We start from the raw sequence: 20,057 nt of genomic DNA, 5'->3' as shown, positions 1-20,057 counted from the left end.
GCATCGATCAGCCTTCCCTATCAGCAAAAATACCTGCTCAACCGTAAACAGCAACATTCTCCTAGCATCAACAAGACAACACCCTCAAAGAAAACCCTCCTTCTTCCTCTTGTAAGAGGCCATGATGGGGCTTCCCTGGTGGCGCAGTGGTTGAGAATCCGCCTGCCAATGCGGGAGACACGGGTTTGAGCCCTGGTCTGGGAAGATCCCACATGCCACGGAGCAACTAAACCCGTGTGGCCACAACTACCGAGCCTGAGCTCTTAGAGCCTGCGAGCCACAACTACTGAAGCCCGTACTCCTAGAGCCCATGCTCCACAATGAGAAGCCACGGCAATGAGAAGCCCGCACACTGCAACGAAGAGTAGCCACTGCTCACAACTAGAGAAAGCCCACACGAAGCAACGAAGACCCAACACAGCCAAAAATAAATAAAGTCTTAAAAAAAAAAAAAGAGGCCATGATGATGCTTAGATCTGGATTGTGTAAACTGTCAATAATACATCATTTAACGTACAGCCCTCTGTCTCAAAAAACTTACATAACTGAGCCTTGACCTGTAACGAACGCAGTAATTCTCAGAGCTTTCTGAGATTCTGTTCCTGGGTTATAATCCTCAATTTGGCTTGAATAAAATTTTGTATCTCTTTCTTAGATCGACTGATTAATTTTTTGTCAACATCAACATGGCTCACAAGGTTAAAAAAAAATGAAAGGAAAGTACACAGCATAGTATCTGGAAAATAACAAGGTACACAAAGAATGATACTTGCAACTAAAATCATTACATTTATGATTTACTCTAATTTTTTTCAATTTAATCAAGTAGGTATATTTTCAAAAACATTGTTAATACACTCACTTCATCCAATTTTATCAGTGTAAGTTTTTAAATTGAAAACTATTATGACAATGAAAGCAACAAAAGAAGCTATGAATGGCCAATAAGCACATACAAATTAACACCCCACCCTACCCGCAGAATAGCTAAAGCTTTTAAAAAGACTGACACGCCTCATGTTGATGAGGTCAAGAAATGGCTAGAACTCTCATACACACTGGTTCAGATGTAAATGGCACAACCACCTTGGGAAACTGTAAACACACACCCACCCTAGAACCCTGCAAATTCTAATTCAAACTATTTACCCAAAAGGAAAAACACGTGTTCACTAAAGGACTTTTACACAGCACGATAAGAGCAGCTGTAGAGACTCAAAAATCATGGAATGTCTATCAACAGGAGAAGGGATACACCAACAGTGCCGTAATCACACAATGGGGCACTCCTCAACAGCAAAAACAAAGTGACACTACAGAAGCCTCTTAGATAGCCTCATCGACCAGACAGCAGGCAGCAGAAGCAAGGAGAACTACAATCCTGCAGCCTGCAGAACAAAAACCACAATCACAGAAAGACAGATGAAATGAAAAGGCAGAGGACTATGTCCCAGAAGAAGTAACAAGACAAAACCCCAGAAAACCAACTAAATGAAGTGGAGCTAGGCAATCTTCCAGAAAAAAAATTCAGAATAATGAGAGTGAAGATGATCCTGGACCTCGGAAAAAGAATGGAGGCAACTAGCGAGAAGATGCAAGAAATGTTTAACAAAGACCTAGAAGAATTAAAGAACAAACAGAGATGAACAATACAATAACTGACATGAAAAATACACTAAAAGCACTCAATAGCAGAATAACTGAGGCAGAAGAATGGATAAGTGACCTGGAAGACAGAATGGTGGAAATCATTGTCATGGAACAGAATAAAGAAAAAAGAATGAAAAGGAATGAAGACAACCTAAGAGATCTCTGGGACAACATTAAACACACCAACATTCGCATTACAGGGCTCCCGGAAGGAGAAGAGAAAGAGAAAGGGCTGGAGAAAATATCTTAAGAGATTACAGTCGAAAACTTCCCAAACATGGAATAGGAAATAGCCACCCACGTCCAGGGAGCGCAGAGAGTCCCAGGTAGGAAAAACCCAAGAAGAAACATACCAAGACACGTAAGAATCAAATTCACAAAAAGTAAAGACAAAGAGGGGACTTCCCTGGTGGTGCAGTGGTTAAGAATCCGCCTGCAGATTCAAGGGACACGGGTTTGATCCCTGGGCTGGGAAGATCCCACATGCCGCGGAGCAACTAAGCCCATGCGCCACAACTAACGAGCCTGTGCTCTGGAGCTGGCAAGCCACAACTACCGAGCCCACAAGCCACAACTCTTGAAGCCTGAACACCTAGAGCCCGTGATCCACAACAAGAGAAGCCACCGCAATGAGAAGCCTGCGCACCGCAATAAATAGTAACCCCCCTTGCCGCAACTAGAGAAAGCCTGCGCACAGCAATGAAGACCCAACGCAGCCAAAAATAAATAAATAAATTATTTTAAAAAGACAGAGAAAAATTATTAAAAGCAACAACGGAAAAACAACAAATAATATACAAGGGAACTCCCATAAGGTTAACAGCTGGTTTCTAAGCAGAAACTCTGCAAGCCAGAGGGAGTGGAAGATATATTTAAAGTGATGAAAGGGAAGAACCTACAACCAAGACTACTCTACCCAACAAGGATCTCACTCAGATTCAACAGAGAAATCAAAAGCTTTGCAGACAAGCAAAAGCTAAGAGAATTCAGCACCACCAAACGAGCTCTAAAACAAATTCTAAAGAACTTCTCTAAGTGGGAAACACAAGAGAAGAAAAGGACCTACAAAAACAAACCCAAAACAATTAAGAAAATGGTAATACAAACATACATATCGATAACTGCCTTAAATGTGAATGGATTAAGTGCTCCAACCAAAAGACACAGACCGGCTGAATGGATATGAAAACAAGACCCATATATATGCTGTCTACAAGAGACCCACTTCAGACCTAGGGACACATAGAGACTGAAAGTGAGGGGATGGGAAAAGATATGCCATGCAAATGGAAACCAAAAGAAAGCTGGAGTAGCAATACTCATATCAGATAAAATAGACTTTAAAATAAAGAATGTTACAAGAGACAAGGAAGGATACTACATAATGATCAAGGGATCAATCTAAGAAGAAAATGTAACAATTATAAATATATATGCACCCAACATAGAAGCACCTCAACACATAAGGCAAATACTAACAGCTGTAAGAGGAAATCGACAGTAACACAATAATAGTGGGGGACTCTAACACCTCACTTACACCAATGGGCAGATCATCCGGACAGAAAATTAATAAGGAAACACAAGCTTTAAATGACACAATAGACCAGATAGATTTAATTGATATTTATGGGACATTCCATCCGAAAACAGCAGATTACACTTTCTTCTCAAGTGCACATGGAACATTCTCCAGGACAGATCACATCTTGGGTCACAAATCAAGCCTCAGTAAATTTAAGAAAATTTAAATCATATTAAGCATCTTTTCCAACCACAACACTATGAGATTAGAAATAAATTACAGGGGAAAAAAATGTAAAAAACACAAACACATGGAGGCTAAACAATATGCAATATGGTTATTTAGTAAAATAACCAAGAGATAACTGAAGAAGTCAAAGAGGAAATAAAAAAATACCTACAGACAAATGACAATGAAAACATGACGGTCCAAAGGCTATGGAATGCAGCAAAAGCATTTCTAAGAGGGAAGTTTATAGCAATACAATCCTACCTCAAGAAACAAGAAAAATCTCAAATAAACAATCTAACCTTACACCTAAAGGAACTAGAGAAAGAAGAACAAAACCCAAAGTTAGCAGAAGAAAAGAAATCATGAAGATCAGAGCAGAAATAAATAGAAATAAAGAAAACAACAGCAAAGATCAATAAAACTAAAAGGTGGTTCTTTGAGAAGATAAAAAAATTGATAAACCTTTAGCCAGACTCACCAAGAAAAAGAGAGAGAGGACTCAAATCAATAAAATTAGAAATGAAAAAGGAGAAGTTACAACAGCCACCACAGCAATACAAAGCATCATAAGAGACTACGACAAGCAACTATATGCCAATAAAATGAACAACCTCGAAGAAACGGACAAATTCTTAGAAAAGTATAACATTCCAAGACTGAACCAGGAAGAAATAGAAAATATGAACAGACCAATCACAAGTAATGAAATTGAAACTGTGATTAAAAATCTTCCAACAAACGTAAGTCCAGGACCAGATGGCTTCACAGGTGAATTCTATCAAACATTTAGAGAAGAGCTAACACCCATCCTTCTCATCAAACTCTTCCAAAAAATTGCAGAGGAAGGAACACTCCCAAACACATTCTACAAGGCCACCATCACCCTGATACCAAAACCAGACAAAGATACGACAAAAAAAGAAAATTACAGACCACTATCACTAGTGAATATGAATGTGAAAATCTGCAACAAAATACTAGCAAACAGAATCCAACAAGACATTAAAAGGATAATACAGGGCTTCCCTGGTGGCACAGTGGTTGAGAGTCCACCTGCCAATGCAGGGGACACGGGTTCGTGCCCCAGTCCGGGAAGATCCCACATGCCACGGAGTGGCTAGGCCTGTGTGCCATGGCCGCTGAGCCTGTGCGTCCGGAGCCTGTGCTCTGCAACGGGAGAGACCACAACAGTGAGAGGCTCGCATACCGCAAAAAAAAAAAAAAAGGATCATACACCATCATCAAGTGGGATTTATCCAAGGGATGCAAGCATTCTTCAATATACACAAATCAATCAATGTGACAAACCATATTAACAAATTGAAGAATAAAAACCATACGATCATCTCAAAAGATGCAGAAAAAGCTTTTGACAAAATTCAACACCCGTTTATGATAAAAACCCTCCAGAAACTGGGCATAGAGGGAACCTACTTCAACATAATACGTGTAAGTCCATATACGACAAACCCACAGCAAACATCATTTTCAACGGTGAAAAACTGAAACCATTTCCTCTAAGATCAGGAATAAGACAAGGATATCTACTCTCACATTATTCAACATAGTTTTGGAAGTCTTGCATTCTCTTGCATTCCTATACACTTAACAACGAAAGATCAGAAAGACAAATTAAGGAAACAATCCCATTCACCAGAGCAACAAAAACAATAAAATACCTAGGAATAAACTTACCTAAGGAGGTAAAAGACCTGTACTCAGAAAACTGTGAGACACTGATGAAAGAAATCAAAGATGACACAAACAGATGGTGAGATACACCATGTTCTTGGATTGGAAGAATCAATATTGTGAACATGACTATACTACCCAAAGCGATCTACAGATTCAATGCAATCCCTATCAAATTACCAGTGGCGTTTTTTACAGAACTAGAACAAAGTATCTTAAAATTTGTATTGAGACACAAAAGACCCTGACTAGCCAAAGCAATCTTGAGAAAAAAAAAATATGGAGCTGGAGGAATCAGACTCCCTGACTGTAAGACTATATTATAAAGCTACAGTAATCAAGACCATATGGTACTGGCACAAAAACAGAAATATAGATCAACGGAACAGGAGAGAAAGCCCCGAGATAAACCCACACACCTATGGTCAACTAAGCTACGACAAAGGAGGCAAGAATATAAAATGGAGAAAAGACAGTCTCTTCAATAAGTGGTGCTGGGAAAACTGGACAGCTACATGTAAAAGAATGAAATTAGAACACTCCCTACCACCATACACAAAAATAAACTCAAAATGGATTAAAGACCTAAATGTGAGACCAGACACTATAAAACTCTTAGAGGAAAACATAGGAAGAACACTCTTTGACATAAACACAGCAAGATCATTTTTGACCCACCTCCTAGAGTAATGAAATTAAAACAAAAGTAAACAAATGGGGGCTTCCCTGGTGGCACAGTGGTTGACAGTCTGCCTGCCGCTGCAGGGGGCGCAGGTTCGTGCCCCAGTCCGGGAGGATCCCATGGGCCACAGAGCGGCTGGCCCCGTGAGCCATGGCCGCTGGGCCTGTGTGTCTGGAGGCTGTGCTCCGCAATGGGAGAGGCCACAGCGGTGAGAGGCCCACGTACCACAAAAAAAAAAAAAAAAAAAAAGTAAACAAATGGGACCTAATGAAACTTAAAAGTTTTTGCACAGCAAAGGAAACTATAAACAAGATGAAAGACAACCCTCGGAATGGGAGAAAATATTTGCAAACAAATCAACTGACAAAGGATTAATCTCCAAAATATACAAACAGCTCATGCAGCTCAATAACAAAAAAACAAACAACCCAATCCAAAAATGGGCAGAAGACCTAAATAGACATTTCTCCAAAGAAGACATACAGATGGCCAAGAAGCACATGAAAAGCTGCTCCACATCACTAATTATTAGAGAAATGCAAATCAAAACTGCAATGAGGTATCACCTCACACCAGTTAGAATGGGCCTCATCAGAAAATCCACAAACAATAAATGCTGGAGAGGGTGTGGAGAAAAGGGAACCCTCTTGCACTGTTGGTGGGAATATAAATTGATACAGCCATTATGGAGAGCAGTATGGAGGTTCCTTAAAAAACGAAAAATAGAACTACCATATGACCCAGCAATCCCACTACTGGGCATATACCTTGAGGAAACCATAATTCAGAAAGACACATGCACCCCAATGTTCATTACAGCACTATTTACAATAGCCAGGTCATGGAAGCAACCTAAGTGTCCATCGACAGACAAATGGATAAAGAAGATGTGGTACATATACACAACGGAATGTTACTCAGCCATAAAAAGGAACGAAATTGGGTCATTTGTAGAGACATGGATGGACCTAGAGACTGTCATACAGAGTGAAGTAAGTCAGAAAGAGAAAAACAAATATCGTATATTAACACATATATGTGGAATCTAGAAAAATAGTACAGATGAACTGGTTTGCAAGGCAGAAATAGAGACACAGATGTAGAGAACAAACGTACGGGCACCAAGGGGGGAAGGCGGGGGGGGGGCGGGTGGTGGTGGTGGGATGAATTGGGAGATTGGGGTTGACGTACATACACTAATATGCATAAAATAGATAACTAATGAGAACCTGCTGTATATCACAGGGAACTCCACTTTGCTGTACAGTAGAAACTAACACAACATTGTAAAACAACTATATCCCAATTTAAAAAAATAATAATACGAAAAGAAATAAATAGTTCCTTAGTAAAAAAAAAAAAAAAAAAAAAGGCAAAAAAACAACATAACACTACATCCAACACAGGTGAATCTGAAAATCATTATCAAGGCAACATAAAGCTGACACAAATGAGTATATACTGTATGATTCCATTTATGTGACAATCAAAACTGGCAAAATTAACATCATCTGGGGGAGACAAGAAAGTGTCCTAACTTCAAACACAAAGGGGCACAAAGGCACTTTCCAGGGTGATGGAAGTGATTTATATTATGATTGGGGTACCTGTCAAATTCATTTAAATAGACATTTCAAATGGGTACATTTTATCATACTTAATAATAACTCAATATTTTATTAAACTAGTAAAAAATTTTAATTACAGAAATATTTGGATGTTACTAAAAGCTTTGTGTTTCAAGGGTTTTTTTAAATAATTCTGGCAAAGTGTCAGTCTCAGCTCACTGGGGAATAAAATCACCTCCATGAGTGCACACACACACATACACACACACGCACACACACACACACACACTCCTAGGACCATACCTGGATTTCTGCAGTAATGGCTGCATTTAAGGCTGATTCTAAGCCTCCATCAGCCATCAAGCTGCCCACAAGTAGATCAATCATAAATCGACGACCTGGACTTATGTTAACTTCATTGCCTGAAACTGGAAAAGGTAAAGTGTTTTTCCCAACGTGAGGCAAGCACCATCCCCTCTGGCACCCCCTCCAGGGCCAACCCCACCCGACCCCTGCTCCTAGCCCCAGCCCACCTGCACAGGGCAGGAGAGCAGAGAGTGCCCGGGCCCGCTCCTCAGCAGTTGGCAGCAGCACTGACCACCCGCTCTGCAACACAGCCTGGGCGGCCGCCTGCACAGTACTCAACACGCCCGCACTGCTGGCCAGGGCCACCACCGTCTGCTTCAGGCTGTTGAGGAGGACGCTGCCCAGACCTAAACCAAGGAATTCTGGGTCAACCTGGTGACTGATGGCAGCATGCAACTGAAAGGAGAAAAACAATTTTCACTTAGAAGCCCTAAAAACAAATGCTTTCCAAATCTTATTAAAGATGGAATAATACCTCAAATTGAGTTTTACTCAAATAATAAAGGTAAAACTTCCAGTATAGGTATTTTTTTAATCATACTAAAAATTTTTCACCTATAGTAGTTGAGAATCCATGGTAAGGTATTCTATAAAAGGAATTTTTTAAACCCAACTCTGAGTATGTATGTGGAAAAGACCAACAAAGAGGTTGAACCCTGTGGAAACAGCAACCTCCACCCCACCCCCAAGCACCCGGACCAAACACAGAAATAGTGAATATAACTAAAAACTATTAAAAGAGTAGACAGCCAAGCTGAGGGTATACAAGGAAAAGTATACAAGGGAAAGTTCTGGTTTAGCTCTTGAGACACACAGACACACACAGCAGCAGCCAAGGGGTTCTGGGCTCAAGAGAGCAGATCAAAGCCTTCTGAGACACAAAATGCTCAGGACAGCCCACTGAACCTGAGCTTCCTGTCAGCCAGCCAGGGCCTGAGGGCAACATACTACCCACACAAGGCTTTGGGCACAAAGAGACCCCACAGTGAATCAGAGACCTGGCCTGCCCTGTGAGCAGATGTGAAATCAAATTTATACCAATCATCTAGATATGGATATCACACGTCAAGAACTGAACACCAAAACTCATCAAGAGCCCAAGGAACTCAATGGAACCTCACAGACACAAGTACAAAACTGCCCTCTGAGGACATCTCCACAGCCAAGGGCAAAGGGACACTCCACAAACCCTCCCCTAAGGGTGGCCTCATAGTCAAAAAGGACAAGCCATACTAGGTCACCACAAAGAAGTGTCACAGACAGGGTAAGAGGCAAAACGCATGTCCCAACAGATTTTAGCAATTTAAAAAACTGGAATGAATCCATAAAATAAGTAAATGTTCTTAGAGATCATGGAAGGAACAGAAGCCAGAAGACGAGAATATAATGAGCAAATGAAAGCCCTGGAAAACACCAAAAATATAAATTCTGAAAATGAAAAAAACAGCTACAGGAATAAACACCTCAAGGCAGAGGAGTGAAGAGCCTGGGCCCCAGGTTCCAGCCCTAAACCTTTGTGCACTGGGTACCCAACCTGGGCAACATTCCTGAACTTCGTGCCTCCCCAGCTGTTCAATACAGATGGAGGGTCCCACCTCCCAGAGGGCTGGTAAAGAGATTTGATGATTCAATCAATATGTGTAAAGCAGTGCTCACATAAATTTTTTAAATAAACAGACAATTCAACAATATGGAACATTCAGCTAAATGATTCGTGAATTGAAAGAAGAGTGCTGAGTAAACCACCCAGAAAGCAGAACAGAAAGATTAAAAAGTGAGCATTAAAAAGGATAAACAGATTTTAAAATATCAAAGAAGTTGTGATACTTGGGAAAATAAAATGAGAAAGTTCAACATGCATTTAGTAGGATTTTTCCAAGGGGAAAGGTAGAAAAAAAGAAGAGAGCAATTCCAGTGGTAAATAGTGAAGACTTTTCAGAACTTAACAAAGGTAAGTAATCTCAGATTGAACAAGAATCATAATCTCAAATTATATATACAAGAATAAATCCTGACCTAGATATAATGTATTAAAATATAAAATAAAGACAAAAACCTAAAAGGCTACCAAAGAGAAAGACAAATTAGCTACAAAGAAACAACAACTGCACTAATATAAGATTTCTCGGGCTTCCCTGGTGGCACAGTGGTTGAGAGTCCGCCTGCCGATGCAGGGGACACGGGTTCGTGCCCCGGTCCGGGAGGATCCCACATGCCGCAGAGCGGCTGGGCCCGTAAGCCATGGCCGCTGGGCCTGCGCGTCCACAGCCTGTGCTCCGCAGCGGGAGAGGCCACAACAGTGAGAGGCCCGCGTACCGCAAAAAAAAAAAAAAAAAAAAAAAGATTTCTCATTGGCAAAAATAAAGGTCAAAAGACGGCAGAACATCTTCAAAGTGCTTTCTTCAAAGTGCTTATAAAATTACATATAACCTAAAGAGCTAAGCCCCATTAAATTATCTTAAGAGGTGTTAAAGGGACCCAAGTTTTCAGAGGTTGTAACTCACAGACCTTAAGGAAGAAATTTACTGAAGGAGGTACCCAGGAGGGAGGTGATGTAAGTAACAAAGACAAAACAAATTGGTTTAAAAAAAAAAAAAAGGACTATATGCCTGAGTATGTCCTCTTAAAAAATAATTATGATAATAATTGAAGGAAAGTTTAAAAATAATTACTACATTTCACCAATCCTAAGAGGTATTTTCTTTCACATCTTAACTCTAAAATCAGAATGTATCTTACACGTTGCAATTTGGAGCGCTTTTCTTTTTAGCAGCACACACAAAAAAACAGTGTGCCTTGGAGTCAATGTAACAACAGACTATTGAACAATTCAAATACTGAAGATAGAAAGGGGAGTTTAGGTTTAATGCACCTTATAACCCCTATATTTTTCAGGAAGAGAAGTACTGATTAACTTAACACTGTGGAATTAACAAATATTTAATTTTTCTGTAACATGATTAATGTCCAGAAATCAAAATTTCAAAACTTAGGAACAATTAAAGGGATTTGAAAGGAAAAAAATTTTTTAGAAATTTGTTCCAAAGATAATAAAATGATGAACAAACTTACGCCAAGACTGAATTCAAATACATTAGTAATCACAATAACTGTAAAAGATTAAATCCACATAGTGAATAAAGACTCTCAAGTTGTATTCTTTTTAAGAACTGAGCTTTATGAGTCAATTTTTTAAAAGACACAACTAAAACAAAGACCTCGACAGACAGAACAAAGCAGTGGAAAAACAGATGGCATGAGGCAAATATGGACCAAATGAAACAGAGCCTAGGACATGTACAGGGTCTTTCTCCACAGCACCGACCAGAGCAGCAATGTCACTAGGAGACCATGGGAAGCAACAAAAAACTGGGCGGATCCATGACTAGGATACTACACCACAGATGCCCTGCTAAATGAGTTCCTACAGAAGACTTCTGGCGAAGGGAGGTACTCTCCAAATTTCTGCTAATTCCATTTTGCAACTAAACATTACATCCAGTTCTGTGCTTTCTGGAAGCCAAGACAAAAAAGGGGAGGGAACAGAAGGGGTACATGATGGGTCACACAGCAACCCTCACATTATGAAGGGGGAAAATTACTTTGGTGAGAAAAACTGTTCTCTTAACATTAAGTCACAGGGTTTTATGACAAACAAAAACATGACGATCAAAGATTTTAGCTACAGTTCTATTTGGAAAAAAAATTTTTGTAGCTTTTCTTCTTCTGACATTTAAACTTAACCTTCCCCCTGAGGAAGCGGAGGTACCCATGGAGGACGCAGAGCTTCCTGAATGGGGCTCCCCTCTCAGTCCAGAGGAGGGGCTGGCGACCACCTCCAGCTGATCTCCCAGTCACCTACCGTCTCACCCAGTCACCTCTCCACACACAGCAACAGGAAATTCAAGACCGACTCCCTGATGAATGCCAACAAGCTGAATTTAGCAGTAATAACGCAGTCCATATATGCTCTTACCTGCATGCAGAGACTGACTTCCAGGGTAAGCACAAAATAACTAGACTGAATTTTTTAAGCCTCATACACATTACACTCCATCATAATCTGACTTAAAAACACTTTAAAATTTTCATTAGCAGTTTATTCAACAGGCTAAACCCCATACCCTTTAATATGCATAAACATCATTACAAACGCATAAGACACTTACAAAATGAGGGAAAGGAAAATACCTGAAGTCGCAGAAGATTCAGTGTTGCCACAGCCATACACTCTTTCTCTTGGGGTGGGGGCCAGTCAGCAGTGCCATCCATCCCCTCACTCACTTGCCGTAGTAGGAGGTCTAACTGCTCAAAAGTCATTGAGCAAATGTCCACCACAAAAGGGACACGGAGGCCAATGGACCACTCAGAACAAGATGACCAAGCAAAACTCTATGGAAGAAACACAAGAACCTAAAATGAATCTACACATTCACCGATCAGCCTGTTCCACACGAGAGATTCACCATTATGAATGACGAAAGTGCCCTAAGTTACTACTCATTCATCCCTCTGATTGTCCCAAATGCACAAGCACCTTCAGTTATCTAACTCACATGCTAACAGTTTCCAATTTTCTCTCATTTCACTACCCCATCTCATTTGCCACAAATAAACAGGTAAAAAGTTTTTCAAAAATCTTTTCACTATCAAAATTAAGCAACTCAATAAGCTAAAATTAAACACTAAAAGCTATTCAACTAACCCCCAAAAAAGTCAGGAAACAATAAAGAAACAAAAAGGTGAGAGCAAACAAAAAACAAATAAACAATGGTAGACATTAAATTTAAATGGGTCTGAACATAAAAACAGAGATCATCAGGATGTAGGAAAACAGAACCTAACTATACAGTATCTACAAGAAATCTACCTTTAATATAAAGATAAAATTGGCTTAGTAAAGGGATGGAAAGTGGCTTATTAACATCAGACAAAGTAGACTTCAGAGGAAGGAAATTACCAGGACTAAAGAGGGACATTATATAATGATAAAAGGCTCAATTCACAAAGAAGACAGAACAATAATGAAATGTATATGCCCCTAACAACAGAACCATAAAACACATGAGAGTAAAATCTGAGAGAAATGAAAGAGTAACAGATAAATCCACAAATGTAGTTGAAGATATCAAAACTACCCTCCTAATAACAGACAGAACAAGCAGACAGAAAATTAGTAAGGATTTAAAAGAAATGAACAAAACCATCAATGAACGAGATAAAAATGACACTTATAAAAACACTTCACCCAAAGAGTAAAATGCACAAAATTTTCAAGGATGCAAGGAACATTCACCATGATAAACCATATTTAAGACATAAAATAATTTTAACTATTTAAAAGAACTGAAATCATATAGAGTATGATCTCATAACATAATAAAATTAAGCTGAAAACCAAGAACAGAAACTAGAGATCAATAAGAATAAATCAGATGTATATAACTGGAAAAATCTCCAAGCACTTAGAAATTAAACAACAGGTTTCTGCATTCCAATTAAAGTAGTAAAATACTGATTCTAAGTAGCCTGCAAAGAGTTATGTAGTATACAGTAATTCCTAGAGCAACCACAAAAATAAAAACCTATAAAAGGAAATAGTCAAATTCAAAATAAATAAAGGTAAATGAAATACTAAAATAAATGTTCATTTATCCCCCCAAAAAAACAAAAGCAGCAAAATAGAGGAACAAATAATAGAAAACAGACAAAAGCCAAACAATAAAATGGAAGACCTTTATCTATACATGTCAATTACAGTAAATGTAAATGATCTAAATACACCAATTAAAAGACAGATTGACAACGATAAAAAAAACAAATGCAACTATACATAGCATCCAAGAAGTTCACTATACAGATAATGAGACAGGTGGGTTAAAAGTTAAAGATATAAATTTAACAAAACATGGACAGGACTTGTATGCTGAAAACACTGATAAATGAAATCAAGAAGATGCAAATAAATGTTTAGACATAACATTTTAATAGAGTAGAAGACTCGATGTAGCAAAGATGTCAATTCTCCACAAACTGATAACAGGTTGAACACAATCCCTACAAAAATCTAAGCAAGATATTTTTGCAAATGTAGACAAGATCATTCTAAATTTTAATGGAAAGGCAAAGGGACTAAAATATAGACTTCTTAAATTTTTTTCAAATACATGGGAAAGTTATAGTACTCAAACACTAATTAAATGAAAATAAAATTGGAGTACCTACATTAAAATCAGACAAGAGACTTCAGAGCAAGGCAAAGCAGGGATAAAGTGGGGACACTGAACAACAATTAAAGGGTCAATTCACCAAGACTACTGAACAATCCAAAATGCGTATGCATCAAACAAAAGAGTTTCAAAATACGTAAGACAAAAATGGATAAACCTATCCTAAAATTCATGTGGAATCTCAAGGTACCCCAAATAACCAAAGGAATATTGAAAAGGGATAACGAAGTTGGAAAAAAGACTCAATTCCTAATTCAAAACTCACTACAAAGCTACAGTAATCAAAACGGTGTGGGTCTGGCATAAAGACACACTTACAGACCAACGGAATAGAACAGAGTCCATAAATAAACCCTTGCCTATATGGTCAAATGATTTCGACAAGTGCCAAGACCATTCAATAGGGAAAGAACAATGTTTTCTATAAACGGTGCTGGGAAAACTGCAAAAGAATCTATTTGATCCTTATCTTACACAATAAAGTCAAAATGGATCAGAGATCTAAATATTAGACCTAAAACTATGAAGCTATTAGAAAAAAAGACTGGAAAACCTACATGACCATGGATTTCTCAGATATATATGACACCAAAAGCACAGACAACGGAAGAAAAACTAAAACTTTTGTGCATAAAAGAACACTATCAACAGAATAAAAAGAAAACCAAAGAATGGGGAAAAAACAGTTGTAAATCATATACCTGATAAGGGATTAATACCCACAATATAACAAGAACTGTTACAACTCAAAAAAAAAAAATCTAATTCAAAAATGGGCAAAGAACTTGAATACATTTCTCCAAAAAAGACATACAAGCACATGAATAGATACTCAACATCTTTCCCATTTGGGAAGTGCAAATCAAAACCACAATGTGATACCACTTCATACCCACTGGGATGGCCTTAAAAAAAAACAAGGAAAATAACCAGTGTTCACAAGGATGTGGAAAAATTGAAACCCTTGTGTGTATCTGGTGGGAATGAAAAAATCATGCAGCTGTTGTGGAAAAACAGTAAGGCAGTTCCACAAAGATTTAAACAGAGTTATCATAATGATCCAGCAATTCCAATCCTAGATATATACTGAAAAAAACCGAAAGCAGGGACTCAAACAGATATTTCTACACTAATATTCATAGCTGTATTATTCACAATAGCCAAGAGATAAACAACCCATGTGTCCACTGAAGGAGGAATGGGTGAACAAAATGTGGGAGTTACATATTTTTATTATTAAGCCTTAAAAAAAAAATTCTGATACATGCTACAACATGAATCAATGTTGAAAATATTATGCTAAGTGAAATAAGCCAGACACAAATGGTCAAATATTATGTGATTCCACTTATATGAGATACCTTGAATAGACAAATTCATAGAGACAGAAAGTAAATTTCAGGTCACCAGGGGCTAGGGGAGGAGAAATGGAGAGTTACTGTTTAATGGGTACAGAGTTTCTGTTTGAGATGATGAAAAGGTTCTGCAGATGGATAGTAGTGATGGTAACACAATGTTGTGAATATACTTAACATCACTGTATGTTTTACCCTAATTTTTTTAATGATCAAAAGCATTAAAAAAAAAAAAAACTGACAGAACCAAAAAGAGAAATGGACAAATCCACAATTATTCTTGGAGATACCAATACCACCCTCCCCAAAGGAAGACAGAACAAACAGACAGAAAATCAGCAAGGATCTAGAAAAACTGAATAATACCATCAATGAACTAGATCTAATTGACATTTATAGAACACTTCACCCAATAATGGCAAAATATATCAACAGCAAAATACTCTTTTTAAGCACATATGCAGAACATTCACTAAGAGAACACAGCCTGAGATATAAAACAAACCTCATTCTGAGATATAAAACAAACCTCAAATCTGTAAGAATTGAAATCATATAGAGTTTATTCTCTAACCACAATGGAATTAAACTAGAAACCAGTAACAAAAAGATAACAGAATGATCTCCAAACACTTTGAAACTAAACAACACACTTAATCCATAGGTCAAAGAGCAATCCACAAAGGAAATCAGAAAATATTTTGAACTGAACAAAAATGAAAATAATCAAGATTTGTGGGTGCAATTAAAGCACTGCTTAGAGGAAAATTTATAGCATCAAGCACTTATCTATTACAAAAGAAGAAATGTCTAAAGTCAACAACCTAAGCTTCCTCCTAAAGAAACTAAGAAAACAGTAAAGTGATGCCAAGCAAGCTGAAGAATGAAAAAAGGGACAAGAGGAGAAACCAATGAAATTGAAAGCAAAAGAACAAGGGGAAAATTAATGAAACCAAAAGCTAGTTCTTTGAAAAGAGCAACAAAATGGATAAACATCTAGCAAAACTGGCAAAGAGAAAAGACTCAAATTACCCATATCAGGAATGAAAGAAGGGATATCACTGCAGACCCAAAGACTTCAAAAGGTCAATAAGGGAACACTAATAAGGAAAACTTTATACATAAAAACTGGGTAACTTAGATGAAATTGAACAATACCTTGAGTGCCACAAACCAGGAACACTCACCCAAGAGGAAACACTCTAAATAATTCTATATTAAAGAAATTGAATTTGTGGTTAAAAATCTTTTGAGAAAGAAATCCCCAGGCTCCTATGGATTCATAGAAAAGCATTTAAAGAAGAAATGACACTAATTCTACACAACTCATTCCAGAAAATAGAAGAGGATGGAACTCTTGCCTACACTTTTTATGAGGCCAGTTTTATCCGGATAAAAAGTCAGACAAGAAAGCACTAAAAAAACCACAAACTAGTATCTCTGAAGAGTCCTGACAGAAAAATCCTCAACAATGTATTAAGCAAATCAAATCCCACAATATAAAAAAAGAATAATACACCATGACCAGGTGGGGATTATCTCAAAAATACAAGGTTTGGTCAATATTTGAAAATCAGTCAATGTATTCCTCTATATAAGCAGACTAAAGAAGGAAAACGTGATCGTGTCACGTGAGAATAAAAAGCATCTGACAAAGTTTAACATCACTCAGGATTTTAAAAAAAGAAAAACTTGAAAAAAGTAGGAGTTAAAGGAAACGTCCTTAATAAGGCATCTACCAAAAACAAACAAAAAAACATACAGCTAACATCACAGTTAATGGTGAAAGACTGAATGCCTTCCCCCTACAATCAGGAACAAGGCAAGGATGCACCCCCTCCCTGCTCTTACTCAACATCATATTGGAAGTCCTGGCCAGTGCAATAAGGCAAGGAAAAGAAAGAAAAGGCATACGTATTGTAAAATAAAACTGTCTCTATGTACGGACAACAGAACTGTTTCTGAAGAAAACCGCAAGGAATCACAGCGAAGCTCCTAGAACTAATAAATGAGTTTAGTACAACTACAGGATATAAGGACTAAACACACAAGTCAATGGTACTTCTACATACTAGCAATGAACACTGGGAAACCAAAATTCTACAAAATACCAAGCCATCTACTCAGTACCTGGGCAGGTCCGCAAGCAATCCCAACTATGTGTTTGGTATCCAGTCCTGGCAGCGCAGCAGGTTCTGGCTTGGTCACACGCAAGGTGTCAAAGTGCTGGCACTGGTCATTGCTCCCCCAGCTGTGGACCTCACTGTCCTCAGTCAGGGCCAGGCAGTGGGTGGAGCCTGCAGCTACATCAATCACCTTCTTCCCTGGGAGGAAAGAGGGATGCAGATACAGGTTCACGCCTATGACTTCTGTTGCAATAAAGATATTTACTTTAGGCCACTCAGGTCAGAAGGCATTTAATGTCAACTTCTAAAGGATAATTCATTGCTTTAATATTATTCACAATTCATCTGCCTTGTGTACATTACTAAAACCCCTGTTTTGTTTAACTAGCTACAACTTATTAAGACCTACAGCCTGCAAATAAAATAATTCTAGGGTATGAAAAGGATCTGTTCATTTTTCTCATCCATTCAGATTTTCATTCAGAAAAAGACAAGTGTATTTTTAATTAACTACTAGATCATATTCTCCTGCCCCAATGTATAACCATGTAAAGTGCACTCTTTTTAATAAAAAAGACTCTTGTGTTTTTAGAGCAGTTTTAGGCTCACAGTAAAACTGAGGAGAAGGCAGAGATTTCCCATATACTCCCTACCGCAACAGATGTTTAGCCTCCCATTATTAATTTTTTTACACATGGCTGTCCAGTTGTTCCAACATCATTTGTTGAAATGACGATCTTTGCTCCATTGTATTGCCTTTGCTCCTCTGGTCAAAGATCAGTTAAGTACATTTATGTGGATCTATTTCCGAGCTCTCTCTTCTGTTCCAATGATCTATTAGTTCATACTTTAGCCAATACCATACTGTCCTGATCACTGTAGCTTTACAGTTAAGTCTTGAAGTTGGGCAGTATCAGTCTTCCCACTCACTCTTCTCCTTTAATATTGTGTTGGCTATTCTGGGTCTTTCACCTCTCCACACAAACTTTAGACTCAGTTTTTTGATATCCATAAAATAAATTGCTGGGATTTTGATTGGGATTGCATTGAATCTATTGATCAAGTTGGAAAGAACTGACATCTTGGCAATATTCAGTATTCCTATCAATGAACATAGAATATCTTTCCATTTACAAAGTTCTTTGATTTCATTCATCAGTTTTGTAGTTTTCCTCATATAGATCTCACACATATTTTGTTAGACTTATACCTATGTATTTCATTCTTTGGATGCTAATACAAATGGTATTGTGTATTTAATTTCAATTCCATTTTTTTGCTGCTTGTATATAAGAAAACAATTAACTTTGGCATATTAACCATCTTGCAACCATCTTGCAACCTTGTTAGTTCCAGGAGGGTTTTTGGGTCAATTCTTTCAAATTTTCCACATCAACAATCATGTCATTTGTGAACAAAGACAGTTTTATTTCTTCCTTCTCAATCTGTATAGCTTTTATTTCCTTTTCTTGTCTTACTGTATTAGCTAAAACTTCCAGTATAATTTTGAAAAGGAATGGTGAGACGGGACATCCTTTCCTTGTATCTGATCTTAGTGGAAAGGCTTTGAGTTTCTCACCATTAAGTATGACATTAGCTGTAGGATTTTTATAGATTGTCTTTATCAAGTTGAGGAAGTCTCCTTTATTCCTAGTTTACTGAAAGTTTTTTTTAATCATGAATGGGTGCTGGATTTTGTCAAAAGCTTTGTCTGCACCTATTGATATGATCATGTGATTTTTCTTCTTTCATCTGTCAATTTGATGGATTACATTAACTGATTTTTTTTTTTAACATTGAACCAGCCTTTCATAGTGTCTGAGTGTGTGTGTGTCTGTGTGTGTGCATATGCATTTTCTTTATATGCCATCCATCAATGGACACTTTGGTTGTATCCATGTCTTAGCTATTGTGAATAATGCTGCAATTAACATGGGGATGCAGATAATTTTTCAAGTTAGTGTTTTTGACACCCAGAATTGGAATGGCTGGATCACATGGTATTTCTATTTTTATTTTTTGAGGAACCTCCATACTGTCTTCCAGAGTGGCTCCACCAATTTACAGTCCCACCAACAGTGCATAAAGGTTCCCTTTTCTCTACATCCTTGCCAACTCTTGTTATTTCTTGTCTTTTTGATAACAGACATTCTAAGAGGTATGAGGTGATATCTCACTGTTTTTAAATGTATTTCACTGATGATTAGTGATGCTGAACATCTTTTCATGTACCTGTTGGCCATCGTTATGTCTTCTTTGGAAAAAAATGACTATTCAGATCCTCTGCCCATTTTTTAATCAGATCATTTGGGTTTTTATGCTGCTGAGTTGTACGAGTTCTTTATATATTTTGGATATTAACTCCTTATCAAATATATGACCTACAAATATTTCCTCCCATTTCATATGTTGTCTTTTCATTTCTCTGATGGCTTCCTTTGCTGTACAGAAAGATTACTGATTTTAGATCTTTCTTCTTTTCTAATATATACATTCGATGTTATAAATTTCTGTCTAAGCTTTCACTGCATCCCACAAATCTTGAAAAGCTGTATTTCCATTTTCATTTAGTTCAAAATATTTTAAAGTTTCTCTTGTGATTTCTTCTTTGACCTATGTGTTATTTGGAAGT

General features: G+C 37.8%; 1 protein-coding gene across 1 annotated transcript in view; it reads right to left on the bottom strand.

The window, feature by feature from the left end:
• The window catches only part of HERC2 (HECT and RLD domain containing E3 ubiquitin protein ligase 2), a 231,180-nt gene that overhangs the window by 156,260 nt on the left and 54,863 nt on the right, over positions 1-20,057 (bottom strand). The window contains 4 exon segments of the mRNA XM_065880686.1: positions 7,652-7,776; positions 7,882-8,110; positions 11,906-12,106; positions 17,430-17,623. Of these exon segments, the coding sequence (XP_065736758.1) occupies positions 7,652-7,776; positions 7,882-8,110; positions 11,906-12,106; positions 17,430-17,623 (749 nt within the window).

The sequence above is a fragment of the Phocoena phocoena genome, chromosome 7 (genome assembly GCF_963924675.1).
Source record: "Phocoena phocoena chromosome 7, mPhoPho1.1, whole genome shotgun sequence".
Classification (NCBI taxonomy): Eukaryota; Metazoa; Chordata; class Mammalia; order Artiodactyla; family Phocoenidae; genus Phocoena; species Phocoena phocoena.
The sequence above is the reverse complement of the archived record's forward strand: the minus strand, read 5'-3'. Positions and strand labels throughout refer to the sequence as shown.